The sequence below is a fragment of the Rutidosis leptorrhynchoides genome, chromosome 8 (assembly GCF_046630445.1).
Source record: "Rutidosis leptorrhynchoides isolate AG116_Rl617_1_P2 chromosome 8, CSIRO_AGI_Rlap_v1, whole genome shotgun sequence".
NCBI lineage: Eukaryota > Viridiplantae > Streptophyta > Magnoliopsida > Asterales > Asteraceae > Rutidosis > Rutidosis leptorrhynchoides.
The window spans coordinates 14,278,123-14,296,834 of NC_092340.1; the positions used below are offsets into that span (position 1 = coordinate 14,278,123).

At 34.2% G+C, this 18,712-nt stretch overlaps 2 protein-coding genes and 2 long non-coding RNA genes across 6 annotated transcripts; 3 read left to right on the forward strand and 1 right to left on the reverse strand.

The window, feature by feature from the left end:
• Positions 1-5,109: 5,109 nt before the first annotated feature.
• On the reverse strand, positions 5,110-11,831 carry LOC139863177 (polycomb group protein EMBRYONIC FLOWER 2-like). Its single transcript, XM_071851825.1, has 18 exons — positions 11,770-11,831; positions 9,296-9,441; positions 9,153-9,233; positions 8,926-9,062; positions 8,528-8,590; positions 8,307-8,428; positions 7,670-7,734; positions 7,193-7,245; positions 7,021-7,074; positions 6,870-6,929; positions 6,690-6,739; positions 6,495-6,604; positions 6,293-6,396; positions 6,085-6,192; positions 5,584-5,667; positions 5,425-5,501; positions 5,240-5,320; positions 5,110-5,152 (listed from the first exon to the last, which is right to left on the reverse strand). The coding sequence occupies exons 1-18, from the start codon at positions 11,829-11,831 to the stop codon at positions 5,110-5,112; spliced, it is 1,500 nt and encodes a 499-aa protein (XP_071707926.1).
• Positions 11,832-11,966: 135 nt separating this feature from the next.
• Positions 11,967-13,506, forward strand: LOC139861166 (uncharacterized). Of its 2 annotated transcripts, none has more exons than XR_011763663.1 (4): positions 11,967-12,221; positions 12,687-12,918; positions 13,133-13,294; positions 13,418-13,506. It is a non-coding gene; the product is annotated as an uncharacterized lncRNA (long non-coding RNA). The 2 variants fall into 2 exon arrangements; XR_011763664.1 differs by having other exon boundaries at positions 13,139-13,294.
• Positions 13,507-13,543: 37 nt separating this feature from the next.
• On the forward strand, positions 13,544-15,999 carry LOC139864963 (uncharacterized). Of its 2 annotated transcripts, XR_011764557.1 has the most exons (6): positions 13,544-13,634; positions 13,738-13,897; positions 14,502-14,572; positions 14,682-14,949; positions 15,057-15,142; positions 15,867-15,999. It is a non-coding gene; the product is annotated as an uncharacterized lncRNA (long non-coding RNA). The 2 variants fall into 2 exon arrangements; XR_011764556.1 differs by having other exon boundaries at positions 14,502-14,949.
• A 453-nt stretch (positions 16,000-16,452) lies between these two features.
• LOC139863178 (stellacyanin-like) lies at positions 16,453-18,202 on the forward strand. The gene is made up of 2 exons (XM_071851826.1): positions 16,453-16,618; positions 17,796-18,202. Exons 1-2 carry the CDS (start codon positions 16,453-16,455, stop codon positions 18,200-18,202), a joined length of 573 nt encoding a protein of 190 aa, XP_071707927.1.
• The last annotated feature ends 510 nt before the right edge of the window (positions 18,203-18,712 follow it).

Sequence of the window (18,712 nt, forward strand, 5' to 3'; positions counted from 1 at the left end):
AATTGTCTACATGAAACTCATTTCAAATAATCAAGTCTTAACAAGTTTGATTGCTTAACATGTTGGAAACATTTAATCATGTAAAAATCAATTTCATTTAATATATATAAACATGGAAAAGTTCGGGTCACTACATTTGCTATGACTGATTTGGGTCCGTTGAACTACTTCCTAGGCATTCATGCTACTCGTACTGCGTCTAGAATGTTCCTCTCCCAGAAACAGTAAGCCTCCGAGATCATTGAGCGGGCTGGTATGACCTCTTGTCATCCTTGCAGGACCCCGATCGAACCAGGTGCCAAACTTACTAGTCATGGTCCCCTTGTTAGGGACCCCACTCTCTACCGCAGCCTCGCAGGCGCACTACAGTATCTTACATTCACACGACCAGACATCTCTTATGTTGTTCAATAGATTTGTATCTTCATGCATGACCCTCGAGAGCAACACATGCACGCTCTCAAGCGGATCGTTCGTTACATTCAGGGTACCACTGACCTTGGTCTACAGCTATATGCATCTTCTCCCACCACATTGGTCGCTTATTCTGACGCTGACTGGGCAGGCTGTCCCACTACCAGAAGATCCACCTGAGGCTATTGTGTTTTCCTCGGCAACAATCTTCTGTCATGGTCTTCTAAGCGACAACCCACGCCCTCTCGTTCCAGTGCAGAGGCGGAATATCGGGGAGTTGCCAATGCCGTTGCCGAGACTTGTTAGATTCGTAATATTTTGCGCGAGCTTCATTGTCCACTTACTTCTGCTACCTTGGTTTACTGTGATAATGTCAGCTCCGTCTACCTCTCTACTAATCCGGTTCAACATCAACGAACCAAGCATATTGAGATTGATATTCACTTTGTTCGTGATCTAGTTGCTCAGGGACAGGTACGGGTCTTACATGTTCCGTCCAGATACCAGTTTGCTGACATCTTCACCAATGGTTTGCCATTTGCACTGTTTGACGAGTTCAGATCCAGTTTGAGCGTCCGGAGTACTCCCGCTCCAACTGCGGGGGGATGTTAGCACATACTATTAGCTCATATATTTATAGTCCATGTATTTTTTATCGGGCTTAGCCCATTTATATTAGTTAGGGTTTTAGCCTTTATAGTGGCATGTATGCACGCTCGATTTCATCAAGCAATAATAATAATCACATTACAATTGTTTATAGAAATGTACGTTCTTTATCAAATTTTCGTATAATGCCCTTTAACAAGCATATCAATTTGTCATTATAATATATGGTTTAGTTGCACAATTTTGAGTACTCTGATTGTCACAGCTAATACTGTGTTTTACACATATTTTAGGATACTTCCAAAGTTTCTTTGAGGGGACCTTGATGTGGTAAAACTACACCTAAATTATTGATACTAAACTAAACGGTTTTAACACACTAATCATGCAACTATCCCGATCAAACAGTAAAGATTTAGCAAGTACAGATTCGTTCCTCAGAGAGCAATTGTTTACGATTTAAATTACTAATGATTGTTCTAAAGATTAAATTGTAAAAGTGGAGGTTTTGTAATTAACTACATACGAAAAGTAGTAAAACGAATGACCAAATGGACGAGCCTCTGTTCACTGTTCACTCAGATGATTCACTAATGATGTGGATTGTTCTTTCAATTAAAGCTGATTAAATTGTTTGATAAATTATAACCTAATCATTCAAACTTGACTAACTCACATTAATCACATTCAAACAATCAAACCATAAATGATTAAACTATTATGAATCAATCTAGGTTAAATTGACATAAAACCTTAATTACAACGATCACTCAAAGTAACCACACGACTGCGTTATCAAGTTACCAATAATCATCATTCACATGTAAATGTCTAGATCCCCTAAGAGTTGAACCATAATATGTGAACTCACGAAACTAGTCAACAAATCATGTAATTAAAGTAAAGTAACCGATTCACACAATAATGGATCTTTTGATTAAACACAATAATCATAAACCAATAAGATTAAGCTATTAAGATTTGATCCGGATTAAAATCACTTAAAATTCTAACTACAAAGATCATCACTCAATGTAATTAAACGATTATGCCGCAAAACTACCATTCAATTACCGATTAGATATCTAACACAATCACTTGAAATCAAATCCCTAATAGTCTAGATCACTCACGTGTTGAAGTACATATTATCTATCACTATTTATCTCACAGTAACTAGTTGATAACATGTATAATCGAATTAAAGTAGTATGCATGCATAACAATGCAGCTTTGACCAAACTTAATAAAACCAAATCAATCAAACATAAAATCCATAAACATAAGAACAATCCAACAATCATAAGCTAGTACATCTGAGCAAACACTAAAAGATTTAGCCTATCAATCACTAGAATCAAAGAAAACAAGAGTACCAATTGTAATAACTAATTGAATCTTCAACTTTGATGTTTTGATCTCTTAAAATTGATGAAGAAAGGGTTTTGGAACCCTAAAATCGCCCCATTTCACACCTAGAATCGACTACAAAAAGCCTCCCTTAAATTTGCTCGTCAAAGTGTTTATATAGCTAATTTTTCCTATCACATGCTCGCTATCGCGAGCCCACCATGCCTGACACACTCGCGATCGCGAGGCACCCATTGTGGTGTTTTCGCGATCGTTTTTCGTTTCTTCGGTTCGCGTACACAGCTCGGCATAGATCTCGCGAACGGGGACTAAAATCTCACGATAGCGAGACCTGAAACTCTATTTTAAGCTTGAAAAATCATTTTAACTTTTGGCGTTAACCCCGGTTCAAACCTGAAACTTTATAACTGATATTTTTGCTCCGAAACACCCGTAAACCACTATAAAAACACCAACTAACTTCCTTGACCCGTAAACTCTAATCTTCAACAATTACAAACACTTTATCTTCAAATATGGATCGAAACGAATGAAAACTAACCAAATATTGCGAGGGAAAATATGTACGGAGTATAAATCTAGCAATATCAGACCTCTTGACTTTTTTTGTTGTTTTTTCCTTAACACTTGCAGAAAGGTGTACTTAGTTTGTCGAAATTTTGAAGCTAGCTGGTCAAAAGCCATTAGCCTTGTGGATAATTATCGCCACTATTTATTTGGTACAGGATGATATTTCTTATCATTCTGTAGTGCACAGTTAGTTTAGTATCCAGTGGTTGTACATGGGCTGCATAATTTATTCTTTAAGGTGATACTAATTACTCCGTATTTGATAATTTGAAAAAGAAAATAAGAACCTCATGATCTTCATTTTCAAGTTAACCCGAGACACTTGTTAATTAAAGGAGTGTTTGGAATTGCAATTTGAGAAGATTACCTGATTATTGTTGCACTGATGAACTGAAGCAGGAATGATTATAATTAGTCCCGTATGAGGAGTCAAAACTAGATCAACAACTAGGTGCTTTCTGGAACTCTCGTCAGAAGGGAAGGAGGTTCTCAGACGGATTCACTCACTTACTTGAGCAGTGCGGGGGAATGGGTTTTGGAAACAGAGCTCTTTTATTATCGATGACGTCGGCTTATGCTTAGTCGTGTTGGGTCTAAAAAACAAGTAATCAACTAAAAGTGGTTGGCAAATAGGTGATTATCCGCGTTTTGATAGAAATAACAGTTTTGAAAAAGCAGGTTATATATTTTTTTTTCAATTAGAAAACTCAAAAGCCATTTTGAAAATCTAATCCCAAACACACTCTTAAGGTGTAGAAAGTCTCCGAGATAGAGATAATTGACAGGTGCCCTTATATCACACATTAGATAATTCGCATTAGATAATTGCTTATAATTATAGATAACTAGAAAAATGAGCCCTCGCGATGCCGCGGGTCCTTTGAGTTGCGTATTCATAGTTAACGGAGCGTGTTATAGGTGTGTATATGTATTGAATATAGTTCGAGGTATTGAGCGTTTTTTTTAAGTGTCCGCAAACGCGTATAGTTAGTCTCGTTGTGTTCGTAGGATTTTTTTGAGTTGAACGGTGGGCTCGTAAAAATTTAACTCGCACCGAGCGAGAAGATAGAGCCCGCTAAAAAGTTGGGTGGAGTTAGGTTTTTTTGTTTTAATAAAATTGTATATTTACAATTTTTACCCCCGAGAAAATGTAAATTTGAAGGGTCGTTGTGTAAATTGAGGCAAAGGTGAAGGGTCGAATGCAGTGTGAACGCAAACGCGAAACTACATCCCAAATACACTGAAACTACAAAAAGTTTGGTGGTTATTGGTATGTATGATTAAAATTAATAATTAATAATAATAATAATTAATAATGATTAATAATTAATGATTAATTAATAATTAATAATAATTAGATAATATGATATGAAAATATGACAATGTAGAGTAACATGCAAGTCCGTAACACATAAAACATAAAAAATCATGAAATATCTTTGTTTTAAACAATTTTGTCTATATAGGTATATATATATAGTCGCACAGGATTATTTAAAAAAAAGAAGAAAAAAAAAATAACACTATTCATACCGATAATTTAGCCAATCAAAATTGCCCCTTATTAAAACATTTATAATATATATATAGATAGTAATAGTAATAGTAATAAAAACCAGGGCATGAGAAAACACTCTATGATTACATGTAAACTCATGCAAGTCAAGTAACATCAGTTTCATGGCGTGCTTTGTGCATGCACATGTTAGACATAATCTGTGATTAACGATAACAAAAACTAGGGTTGTGCATATTGGGGGAAAAAATGAAGAACCCGAGCTATTTCGGTCCGGTCTTTGGCCCCTATTTCGGTCCGGTCTTTGGTCAACATTTTGCCAGGTATTCGGTTCGGACGGGGCCGAACCGAATCCGGTCCTCAGTCTATTTCCTAAAAAATAGGATTCGGAATAGAACCGAACTAGTTTTGTTTGGTTTTGTACCATGCACACCCCTATTTCTCCTACAGAATAGGATTTGGAATTGGACCGAACTATTGGTTCTGTTTTGTACCATAAGCACAAACCTAAGAAAAACTCCGCACAATCGAATTACATTTGTCGATGGTTTTGGCGTCAACAACACCCTGATAATACAACTTGATCAAGAAGAGACTCCAACACCCGCCAAATCACAAGTTTTGCATTCTTAAAAACATTTAATAGTGGCCAAATTGTAATATCCAGCATAACTGCATTTGGATATTTAAGAAAAAATTACACAGTTGGTCCCTAAAGTTTGTCAATAATTACAAAGTATCATGAAAATGAGAAGGTACCAATGAATCTTCGCAAGGTCTTGTCTATGCTTGACCGAGAACGCCTCACACGCCCATGGAATATGCCCATTCGCCAACACTCTGACATCATCATCATCACAAACATGTTTTGAAGTTGAAGCATCATATTTTACACACATAATATCCAGACATGTATTACATTATGTTTTGCAAAACACATTTACCGTTGTCTTCTAACGAACGAGTTACATAAATGCATCATTTGCTTTTTATCCATGGATACGTCCACAAAGTCCAGACGCTGAAGAATTACGAAAAGTAAACGATGAAGATTGTCGTTTAATATCTGTGTAACGAAATAAAACTATAGAAACAAAACAAACCCATTGGTCTTCGAGGTCTGCAATATCGTCATCCACTTCACCTTCACTATCTTGCTCTGCATATACTTGCTCGAGTGCCATTGGCTAAAAGTAAAGAGTACACAAAACATATTCAAGTCACATTTTAAAAAGAAAAACAAGCTTTATTCCTAAAGTGGTAACTTCACAAACAAGAAAGGTGTTTGTTTTTTATTTTGCTGATCTTATTATGTCGTATGTCTTGCTAACAGACATAAGTTAAAATAATGTCTTATTATGTCTTCTGTATGTGAGTTTAAACTCACAAACTTAGAATATTCTTCTAAGTGTTGCGCACATAATCAAGTTATTTGCAAACATAAAAACAAACATTTTTCACTAGTCTTCACTATTCAGCATACAACATTCAGACCTTTAGGCCATAACTTCTCTACAGACATGGTCCTCAGATCTCTTCAGACAAAAACATCTTAAATTACAAACACCGCCTTAAAGTATATGTAATACTAGGAAGGTGGTAACCTGATTTGTACGTGAGTGATAAAACTGTCCACTCTGCAATAGGCTACAGTAAAAAAGAGACTGGTAAGTATAAGTTGAATATAAACTTTTAACAAGTGACAGTTTCAGCTGTCAATAGTAGAGCAAAATTGAGAAACAAATAAACGTACTTTGTATCACCGGATCGTTTATTAGATAGCTTTCTTGGTGTACGTTTGCGTCCAGTTACTTGTAGAGCCCTAGATTTTGGTCCACAACGTGTCACAACGGCATGATTTGAGGCAGGTGTTGTACTAGGACCTGGTAAATCACACTCCGCATGGTCAAACACACCTGTAATATTAAAAATAAAATATATATAGTTTTTTAAGATGAGAATGATGCGTATGGAACTAGATGTATGCGAATATTGTTCGTCTAATTTGTCTTGCCTCTTGAGTCACTGACGGTTGCAGGCGTATCTGAAGTTAACACAAGTTGATGTTCTTGATTTGGATTGTGACTTTGAGTAGATGATTTTCTAGCGTTTGTAGGCATACGACTGTCGAAAGTGTGTTTCCCAATTTTAGTTAGCATTCAGTTATACTGAAAAGCAAAATAAGAAGGAAAAAAAGAACTATTGTTACAACTTACCGTCTGGAATAATTCTCCATTTTTGGATGTTGCTACCAATATTCTGCATATCATTAATTCAAGGAGAAAATGAGTATTATAGAATTCATATTGTCATACTGATAACATTTTATGCAATTAGTAATCTAAAAATTTCTGTAAGCTACTTAAGAAGCATAGAAAGAGTTAACAACCTCAAAAATTAATGCATCGGTGACGGTAGATACATACACAACTTGATAATCTTCAGTTATCTATTAAAATCAATAAAGTTATAAAAGTAAATACCACAGTCGAATACAGAAGTCATTAACTGTGGTAGATTTATAATATAGATTTACAAACCGGAAAGTCAAAGTGGAATAGATCATGTGATGCCGGCAAGTGATATTCCAGACCCTGAAAGACATTAAGATAACCATATCATATCATGATCATGTAACCTATGAGAAATTTAACTATAAGCATAAACTAAAAAAATAGGATACATAACAGGGTCTGAAAAGATGGTATGTACCTTGTAACTTCCGCATTTCATCAAGCAAAATGGACATCCATAATCTTCCGTAACTGCAACATTCATATTCCACAAACAACAAGTCAGTCAAGAAAATTGGGAACACTAAAGCTGCGTTTGAATAAAACTGAATGATTTAACGCTGAATGATTCATAATCCGAATGATTCAAAGGTTCCGAATGAAGTTGGTTATGAATGACAATAACATGTTTGATAATCAATATGAATGATAAAAAATTACTTTATTAATAATTTGCATGAATAAAAAAACAATATAGTTGTTTAATAAGTAATCTTGATATTAATTTAAAGAGGATATCACATAAAATTTAGGTTCTTAATGATTAAGAGAGTATTTGAATGGTTAATGAGATGAGATGTCATCGAAACAACAAAAAGAAAGACCTGGCAATGCTTATCACACAACCAATGAAACTACATAATAGCGAAAGTATAATCTTAAAAAATTCCAATACCTTCACTCCTTTGCATCATATTGTTATAGTATCTGTAATTGAAAATAACATTTCCAACTTTTAGCCTGGCAACAGAAGTTGTCTACAGTTAGTCATACTTTCAATTATAAATATGCATGACGATATTAATGAAAAAAAAAAAAAAATAAGACATGTAGGGTAAACAAACATCAGTCTGAAGCTTTAGGATGTTTAGAAATGAAGAAAGAAAAGAAGATGTCATATGTTCTGTTATTGTGAATTTTGTGCAGTGCAAATTGATGAGTATCAAAGTGAAGAAATCTTCTGCTGTGATGAAGGCTGCGAGTTTGTGGAACATGAGGTGGATTGATAATAAATTGGTGTTGAATTAGGGTTGTTGCTGTTTATGTTGTATGTCTGGTTTTGCTTTTGGATGTATTTCTCTTGTTTTCGGTTTTTTGGTGTTGTGTTGTTTGGCTTTGGGTAATGTCCAGGCCTTGTATGTTTCTTGAAAATTAATATATTTTGATCTTTGCCAAAAAAAAAAAAAAAACATCAGTCTGAAGCTTGACCGAAGAGTAAGATATTTTTAGACAGTAATAAGATAATAAACTACCAAATTTTCCTGTTTTGAAATTCCACTACAAAACATGGACAGGAAATTGAGGTTGACTACCTTGGATATTGAGGAATTGCATTACTAAGAATAAAGTTGTGTTCATTCAAGTCGTAAGGTGTTATATCTTTTGCTCCAAGCTCTTGTGCTGCACAAATAACAGGTACTTGCTGCAATATACTCTGTGATAACCGTAAAATGACATTATACTGTTAAAAAGAATATCAGTAAATAAGTTCATATATTTTGACCAACAAAGTATATGTTAAGATGAGACATACCACAGTATTAGACTTATGTGGAGCAGAAAAAGATATGTGTTTCTCCTCTCCAGAACAATCCAACTGCAAATTTAATTGATCACTCATCAATTTATACGAAGGAAATAAATATAAATATAAATATAATATATAGAAAGGGAGTGTAGTGAAATCTCAAGTACTATAGCTTTATGTAATACTAATATTTGATCATCTATTGTAGAATAACAACCACGCCCAGTTTTTTCCCTGAATCAAATAAAATATGCGTCTGTTTCTATAAACTCGGTCAAAGTTTCTTCTTAAATATGATTTAGACTTTTAAAAATTTGTAACCTAAGCATGAAGCTTATGGATATAATGCAATGAATACTCACTCATTAATGACCCATCACCAAAATGTATACTTTAAAGCTTACCTTCATTCTGCAAGATTCCAAGCAAACTTCTGACGTTGCCCTAACGCTCTCCCCTCTACTTAAATTTTGAGATATCTCTGTTGATGATTCAAGAAAATCAAGAGAGATTTTCCCCATTCGGCAGTCACCCATGAATACTGTCAAGCATAAAAATAAAAAATTTAAGGTGAAAATTAAGAAAGTGAGCATTGAATATTAATAAAATGTCCATATGGAGTGTATCTTACAGAGAGAAAGTATACCATCATTTGTCAGCCATGTATCCTTTGAGAAGGTAACGTTGGCTGCAAATTTATCATAGACATTAACTGAAAATAAAAACAAAACATAAATCTGAACAGGTTTAAAAAAAGGAAAAAACTTGTCATACCGCAGCTCACCAACAACAGAGCAACCGATCCAGACACGATCTGTGTCGAAAGAATATCATACTCCGGAAGACTAAATTTAGCTTCAACCGAACTCCCTGTCTGAGCTCCATTAACATTCAACAATGAAGCTCTTTTAAATCGATAGCTAGAACATGGTTTTAATACATAACGTTATAATGGATCACAAGATTTCAGTTGTTTCATCCAGAAACGTTTATCAATAGATTCTACATAACAGAGTACCCTGGTAACTAAACTTTAACGTTATAATGATAAATACCCCATTCGTTTTAATACACGCAAACCAACGTGTCCTAAACTCAAATAACACACGTCCGTTAAAAGGCTAGCGCTCTAGTTCGGACGGGGATGTCAAGCCCTATGGATCCATATATTATTATTCGCGCCCACCAGTCCACATCCTATGTACTGGCAGTTACTAGTTACCAAAGCTAAGTGATTTTCGGTTTCAACTTAGTGTAGAATTAAGTATGTACTTGTATCCATTGCGTTTAAAATAAATTGCATGTATTCTCAGCCCAAAAATGTATATTGCAAAAGCAATTAAAAGGGGAGCAAATGAAACTCACAGTTTAATATTGATATACAATATTGCAGGAAAGCACGTAGACGCATCGGAGATGATAAACGCGAGGTTTGATTCACAAAAATACCCCCGAACATTACCCATAATTTCCTTGGCAATAACCCATATTTTCCTTAACTCTAGCTCGCTCGGAAACTCATTTTGAAAATTACTTGGACAGCACTCCGTCGTAATATTTTATGTACATTATTATTTTTGTATCGCAAAAATAATAACACTAAAAATAAAAAAATAATACGATTAATAATAATCTTAATAATAATAATAATAATAATAATAATAATAATAATAAATAAATAAATAATATTACGGAGTATATATATTTGTGTATGTGTGTGATTTTAATCGAGCGAAAACACTGGAATTTATAGATGTGGCCTGACAAACACTGCCATGCGATCGCATGGGTTTGAAGGCATGTGGCCATGCGATCGCATGGCCTCCCCTTCCAGCTCACATATTGTTTGTCATCAAGCTTGTCGACATATTTTAAAAATAATATATATTATATATAATTTATATTAATTAAATATATAATATATTATATTCACGTGCATAGTTGACTTGTAATTTTCGTTCCGATAAGTCGTACGTCGTCACTCGACTTATGTCCCGGTTTCGATTTTTCGAACGTCCTATCGTATACTGAGAAAACTTGTACTTTACGTTTCGTGAATCGTAACTTTGTCAAAATATAGTCTTAAATCATCCATAAACTATACCACTGTAGCAATTCACTGTAGCAAAGTCAATTTCACTGTAGCAAATAGTGATTTTCGAAAACATTGTAACATTTTGGGTACTGTAGCAATTTGAAAATGTTACTATCGTTTACTAAATAACTTGAAATTATATATATGTATATATCTTTTTAATATACATAAATCAGTTTTTAAATACACATTGGAAGTTATTTATAAATAAATTTTAATAATAAATATTTCAACTTATCATATATATTCAAATAGATATTTAAACCAATAAGTTTAATGTACGGTATCAAATAATTAATACATTGTTACCTTTTCAAGTTATAGTATATATGTATCTATTTACATATAATTGTTCGCGAATCGTCGAAAATAACCGAAGGGTATTTAAATATATAAAAGTAGTTCAAAAATTTTGAGATTCAGTTTTACAGACTTTGCTTATCGTGTCGGAAATGTTAATCATACAAAGATTAAGTTTAAATTTGGTCAGAAATTTTCGGGTCATCACACGGACGGATGGCGGGTATCTTACACCCGTTGTGGTAAAACTGACCCGTCAATTCGGGATGTTCGTTTGAGCTACCCGCCAGTATACCCGTTTTTTTTATCGACGATTTTTTGGCATCAGTAGATCATTTATTTCAACGACCCTCATCATTTGCATGTAACACACGCGTTCGGTCGGACACCCGAAACCGATTGACGGTACTCGAGAACACATCCATTCGGGCAGTGGTTCCGGGCAGAGGTCCGTGAATGAATCCGGTAAAACCTCCCTATAGGGTCAATATATACCACCATTATTGGTGTTCAATTTTAAAGAAAATCATGTCATCCCTGAGGATTAAACCCATGATCTCTCCATATCCCATGACACAAGGTACATATGGAGAACCGCTTGCCTATATACATATACTATAATTTAATTTTTTAATGTATTTTCATAATTATTCGCAATTTAACTCGCAGAGTGGGTATCTGTGATTAGAAAATCGTTAAAGTGCGCATTTTTAAACCCGTGGGTCGCGGGTATCCGCTGGTCGCTTGTACGGGCAGAAAAATTTATGAAGTATGGTCAAGAAATGCATCTTTGTTATTATATTATATTATATATTATATTATACTATACTATATACTAAATATATACTAATACTAATCCTTGTAATCGGTATCCAATAACGAACCGCCACATACTCCAAAATCATTGTTAGTCATACTGTAGCGCCTTTTTTTTTTTTTTTTTTTCCTTTTCAATTCATCTATTTATCATCTATCTTACAAGGGTATTATTTTCTTCTCCATTTTCTTCTCCACTATATACTAATTCTTGTAATTGGTATCCAATAACGAACCGCCAGATACTCCAAAATCCAAACTCACTGTTATACTGACACTGTAGCTTACAAGGGTATTATTTTCTTCTCCAGACTTCTCTACAACTCTTATATTCAAATGCCTAGGGTTTCACTTACCAGATGTTTCTAGCGTTCAAGGGTTTCACCTACCAGACGACTTTTGGCGACCCATGTGCTTCAAGGTTTTATCGACCTGCTTTCATCCTACATTCTCCGCCGTTTGTTGGTGCCAGAATCGCTCTTTATGACGGTAACCTTCTATTTGTTATTCGATTTTTTTAGGATTTCGTATTCATAATTAATTAGAATTGTTGTTACTGTTAATTTGATGCGAATGCTGTTAATTAGAATTTCGATTTTATTACTGTTTGCTTACTTTATTTCATACTAAAAACAACCCTGTGAGGTTTCAAGGCAGTAAATCATTGCTACTTTAAAGTACTAATGGGGATATATTTGTTTTGGTAATTGGATGATTACTTAAATTTTTACATAGGCTAAACAAGTGTTTGTACGATTAATAATTTAGTATGTTGCTGAAACATATTTGAGGCATCGATTGAAAAGACTATTGAGTTCTATTATCGTTTGCTATGTTGCTATGTTGCTATGTTTCTATGTTGTTGTAGCCTATTATAAGTATGTTGCTATTGTTGCTATGTTGTTGTAGCTTATTATAAGTATGTTGTTGCTGTAATTATGTCTATGTTGGCAGGACTATATTTGTGATGCAATGTCTCTTTTGCAAGTTGCGTTGGCTATGATGATAAACATGTGCAACCTAAACAAAGCAGTCATAATGAATGAGTTGGTAACTTGGCGAGGCAACATAAGTTGCAGCCATGGCGATCGCCTTTTTCAATGCAAGTCGGCAATGATGATTAACATGTGGGACATAGATTGAACAACAATAATATCTGCTAAACATCTGAGACAATCCGCCATCGGTAACTAATCTCCCTCTCTATCTTTATCTTTGGTGTATCATCAAATATATTTCCATCCTTGATTTTTTAGCCCTATATATTTTTAGTTTCTTTCGTATTATGATAGATTGGTACCATACCTGTTTTAGATTTGATGGTAAATATATATTTTTCTTTCATATCATCTTCCGAATGATTTCGATTTTTTGATTCTTTATTTTTTTCTTCTTTTAAGTTACAGAGTAACGAAGAGTCGAATAATGGTTGTAGATGCAACATATTTTGGGACCACTCCATAACAGTAAGTGATTTGGTTATCGTATGAAAGCATATGAACCATCAAACTGATTTGATAGCGCAATCACAATCATGTTTCCGAATGGTATACTTAGATAAGGTATTAGAGGTTTTTATAAATTGTTTTTGGTATAATTTAATGTAAAAAATTTTGTTCTGGAGTTCCTCTTATTTTGTTTCTTATAAAGTATTTGTCTCATATTGTTTCCTCAAATAATGCCAGTTAAGAAAAAGTAAAATGAGGGGATAGCTCCATTGATTTTGGGATTAGTGATAGAGACAACCTGGTAGATGGATTGTCATGAGAGGAGGAGGAGGAGGAGGAGGTGGTGGTGGTAGTGGTGGTGGTGGTGGTTCGATTTTTTTTTTTTCAAAACGTTTCAACAAGTATTCGGAGTTTTTCGGCTACTGTTCCTGAAAAGCTGCTTCAAATGTAGAAGGTACATTATTGGTTGTTTTTAGCTTTTGTCACATGTTGATAACTTCCATGTATTGGTAGGTTTTGGTATTTTGAAAAGGATTCTTAAACTTATTTATGTTAAGGTGGGAAATTATGATTAATAAGGATGCAAAGTATTCCTGACAAGCTTTCAAATGATATATGATATGTTTGGTGTTGTCGACTGTACGCATGTTTTAAAAGGGCGTCAAAATGAAAGGTTGCAACTGTGCTGGGTTACTGCTGTAAATGTACCACATTCAGGTATGTAATTCAAGTTCAGCAAATGAAAGCATTCAAACCTAAACTCAGACTGTTATATCAATACATCTAAAATTTGTTTTTTGTTTTTTATTTTATTTATTTATTTTTTTTTTCTTTTCGAGTTTATAATAATACAAATTTTCTGCTAAATATATATCTGCTTATTAGCCTACTTATATATCTGCCTATACATTTGTAATTTGTGGGTACATTCTTTGAAATTGATAATGATGAAATATGTGCCAATTGTTCAATCTGATAATAAATCAGTTTTATATCTATTTCGTTAGACTAAGAATCAAGCATACCTTGCATAAATGTCAGTTATATAAAAGTTCTATTATGTTCTATCTTGGCAATCTGTAGGTTAGATATTTAGAAACTAATATTAATGCAAATCATGCTCTATTTTGAATCTGATATTACAACTGTGTTATTGCATGTTCCTTACATTGAAAGTAAATGACACTCTCTTTATATACAGCTGTTTGTGAAAATTTTCGAAATTGTTGCTCCATTTAGCACTACCTTTTGTAGCATTTTATATTTCATCGACTTACATGTATTGATTGTTTTTTTTTTTGGAATCATTATTATTATGCAGTGTTATACACCATCGAATTTCAGAAAAGAGGGCTTCCACATTGTCACACATTACTATGGATTCATTCTACAGTAAATTCATTCGAACCATATGCTGTTGATTAATTTGTATCATCTGAGTTGCCGAACCCTAATGTGGATCTAGACGGGTTCAAGAACTGATGATGCATGGTCCATGTAGGCTTCTGAATAAGAGTGCACCGTGTATGCAAGAGTCTACATGTCCGAATAAGTTTCCAAACTTATTTTGACAAGCCAAAGCAGGTGTTGTTGTTTTGTTTTTAAAAATCGTGGTTCCCTGTCATTTTATTCAGTAAACCTTTATAATGAAATCGTGGTTCCCTGTCGTTTTATCTCCTCTGTCGCAACTCTACAATCCCTATCACTTGCTCACCTGACGAAGACATATTTGTCCATACAACCAACTATACAAGTTTATACAATGACAGGTAATTCATTAAATTTCAACTTTAATTATTTTAGCTCTATTATGATAGTATCAACACACAATATTGCCATTTTAATAATTACTTGCATAAACAATGATATAAAACAGACTACATAGACTGCGTCCAACACACAGGAGAAATGCAAGGAAGCAAATGAGGAAATAAAGAGATCAATCGTCGTCATAGACTTCATGTAACTTTTTTTCATTCTTTGTTTGTAATTTAGGAATTTTTTATTTATTTATTTATTTTTTTTAACTGCATAACTTCCGATAAAGTTGTTTACTTGATCAAATGCGAATACCCTCATAATCAAGCTGTATAGTAACCTGACCCATTCATCAAAATTTAGGTCCATTGGGTCAATTATTTGGGTCCATTGGGTCTCGAGAAAAAGGGAATGAGTCCATTGTGGACCCATCTTTAGTCTTTTAATATATTAGAAGGTCACATAACTTAAAAAAATTAGAAAAATAATAAAAAATTATTATTATTTATTTTTAAAAATAATAAAAAATTAAAAAAACAATTTATAAACACTTAAAATTTTTTATAAAAAATAATTTTTTTATTGAGAAAAATTCTTATAAGTAAAATGGGTCTCGACCCGACCCAAACCCGTTTGGACCTGACCCGTTCAACCCGTTTGAATTTTGAGACCCCTTCGACCCATGATCCGTTTTGACCCAAACCCATTTGGGTTTCTACCCACCCCGACCCTTTTGCCAGGCTTAGTATTTAGATACAACTCACTTTTGCCCTTTTTTTTTATCCTACAGTGAAACAACGATACAACTAACAAAACAGTAATAACCGCAAGCGCTTGCTGGATTAAAGAAAACCAGCGTACACATAAACTAACACAACATATTTTAAAACGTACATCTCAGCAACCTAACTTTCCTGCCATATTGCAGTGACAGGAGAACTGCAACTCTCAAGCACATCGGGACACATTACTACTTTAACCAAAACATCGAAGAAGCCAACCATTCGCTACCTCGGTAAGTCACCAGAAAACAAAAAAAAAAAAAAAAATCTTTAACAATATCCCTTCAAAATTGTTATGTACTTAGATGGACCATGCAACAAAAAATGTAACCCTGCACGCCACGCTACTGACATGCTAGTGGGTGGTGGTGGTACTTTAAGCTCTAGCACACACATTACAAATGGTCTTATATTATAGCGCTATGCTAGTAAATAATATGATGCAAATTTGTCCTCTGCTTTTTGCACATGGACAATTTCATTGCTTGGTTATTTAATAATCAGCTAATTTGTTAAAATAAGCTGACCTTAAACACTCACATAATTATATTTGATTAATATAGTTTGTATGTATGAAATGTTCTTCAAATGGATCATCAACCCAGGACCAAAGTTCATTTGGAAAAAAACATCCCTTTTTCAAGAAATTAGGTAATCTAACTATCAATTAAGCTACCACTTGGGTATATAATTACATCAAAATCACATTTGATCATATGTCATCTGCCAAAAATGGCAAGGCTAATATTTATGTTTTTCACTCTTTTCGCCATCATAGGTTTTGCATCAAGATGTCAAGCCACAACGTACACAGTTGGCGACTCTTCCGGCTGGGACATAAGCACCGATGTTGACTCATGGGCTCAAGACAAACATTTTGTCGTTGGAGACATTCTTTGTCAGTATCTTTCCCCCCTAAATACTTACATATATAGTTACATACTAAAATGAACTTTTGTTTGTGTCCAACTGACAAGGGGCGTAAACGAGCCAAGTTGAGCCCGAACTTAAAATTAATTTGGGGCATAAACGAGTTGAGCTGAGCTTGACGAAACTTGAGCTCGACTCATTTAAAATTTAAAAAGCTCGAGGTGGAGATCGGCTCGTTTAGAACTTAATATATTAAACTTGAGCTTGGTTTGTTTGATATTATACAACTCGTTTCTTTATAATAGTTATAACTAGTTATCGAACCCTCGCTTCGCGTCGGGGGTTCGATTTTCAATGTATTTTATTGCGTTTAGTAAAATTATTTTGTAGCCAACGATGATGTCGTTGAAGCGCAACTCGAGTCGAACTAAAAGGTATAACCCGTGAGAGATTTAAATGTTATTTTAAATTAACAATATATGTGCATCTCCGCGTTTCGCTATGGAATTGTCTACTTTTAAAAATTTAACGCAAAATCAACGTGTATGAAAAGTGCCCCCAAATATTTAGCGTTTTTTAAAAAGCGTCCGTTTTGCGTATAGCTAGTGACATTGTGTTCCTAAAATTATTTCGAGTTTAACGATGGTGTCGGAAAAATTTAACTCGTTTCGAGCGAGAAGATATGACCCGTTGAATATTTGGGTGGAGTTTATTTAAGATTTTTTATGAAAATGGTTATTTGACACTTTACCCTCCTGTTTGGGGGGTCGATTTGAATTTTTCAAAAAAGTGTGGGGGGCTTGGTAATATGAAATTTAGTTAAAATTAAAAAAAGTTGAAAAGTCGAAAATGCCCCTAATTACTAACTTAAATTATTCTTTTTTTAATTTGAATCAAGTCTCACTCTCAATCTTAGACGTTTTCTCTTAATAAATTATTTTTATATAATTTATATAATATATAATATAATATTATAAACATAACGTATATAAATGAAATGACACTTTAGGTTCGCGACTTTGTTCGAGCTCAATATAATAAATTTCGAGTTTGTTTACTAAAAGATCTTCAAAATACGTTCAAGTTTGGGTTCGAGCTCGTTTAAGCTTTACTCGAATCGAACTTTAAACGAGTCGAACTCGAGTAACTTGCGAGTAACTCAGTTCATTTACACCCCTACGATTAACGTTTTCGTGCTTTTGTAGCATTTCAATACTCTTCAAGTCATAGTGTGGAAGAAGTGAACCGTGATAGTTACGAGGGGTGCAACACGACCAAAGTACTACAATCGAGTAGTAATGGGAACACAACATTTGCTTTGACAAAACCCGGGGACATGTACTTCATATGTGGTAACAAACTACATTGTTATGCTGGAATGAAGCTTCACGTTGTTGTTGAAGGTAAGGCGGCAGAAGGACCTGCGGCAAGTGCGCCGGAAGCAGAGGCCGGTGGTGATTCTACTAGTACTACCACAACTACCGCCACCAACCCTTCTTCAAAACATAACAATCCTTCGTCAATTGTTCCTAATTCAGCCGTGTTTGCGACTTTTGGGTTTAAAGAGTTAACTATAGTGTCTTTTACTTGTCTTTTAATTTGGATTGCCTAAAAACTTTGTGTTGCATCGGGACTATTCAGTTTGTAATTCTTGTAATGTTTACGTCAAGTAACAAAAGTAACAAATAGGGTTAAAGTCAAAAATAGGCTACAAACTTACACAAATATACCGATGTCGCCCACAAACTCATTTCCGTCCTACCGTCGCCTACAAACTTTCAAAAAGTGTACCAATGTAAACAAAAACTTTCAAAAAGTGTACCAATGTAAACAAAAATGACTTGCTACCGGCTAAACCGGTTAAAAATGATATCAAATCAACACGTGCCGTTTGTGGATTGGATCTTAATTTTTTTTTTTTAAATAAATAAAAAAAAATTCAGGTCAAATTTAGTATTTAAAAGGTCAAAAATATAAAATGTTGATATTAGCACATTTTTTGAAAGTTTGTAGGCGAGTGGGACGGAAATGGATTTTTGGGCGACATCGGTACATTTGTATAAGTTTGTAGCCTATTTTTGGCTTTAACCCTAACAAATAATGATACACTAATTCAACCCCA

Bases quoted from the DNA above. Each gene is read 5' to 3' on its own strand.
- LOC139863177 (XM_071851825.1), bottom strand. From the start codon at position 11,831: ATGACTAACAATGATTTTGGAGTATGTGGCGGTTCGTTATTGGATACC. The intron at 6,930-7,020 runs GTTTGTAAATCT...TGATTTTAATAG, and splicing joins TATTCCACTTTGACTTTCCG to ATAACTGAAGATTATCAAGT. The intron at 6,397-6,494 runs GCAAGACAAATT...TTAATATTACAG, and splicing joins AACCGTCAGTGACTCAAGAG to GTGTGTTTGACCATGCGGAG.
- LOC139863178 (XM_071851826.1), top strand. From the start codon at position 16,453: ATGGCAAGGCTAATATTTATGTTTTTCACTCTTTTCGCCATCATAGGT. The intron at 16,619-17,795 runs GTCAGTATCTTT...GTGCTTTTGTAG, and splicing joins TGTCGTTGGAGACATTCTTT to CATTTCAATACTCTTCAAGT.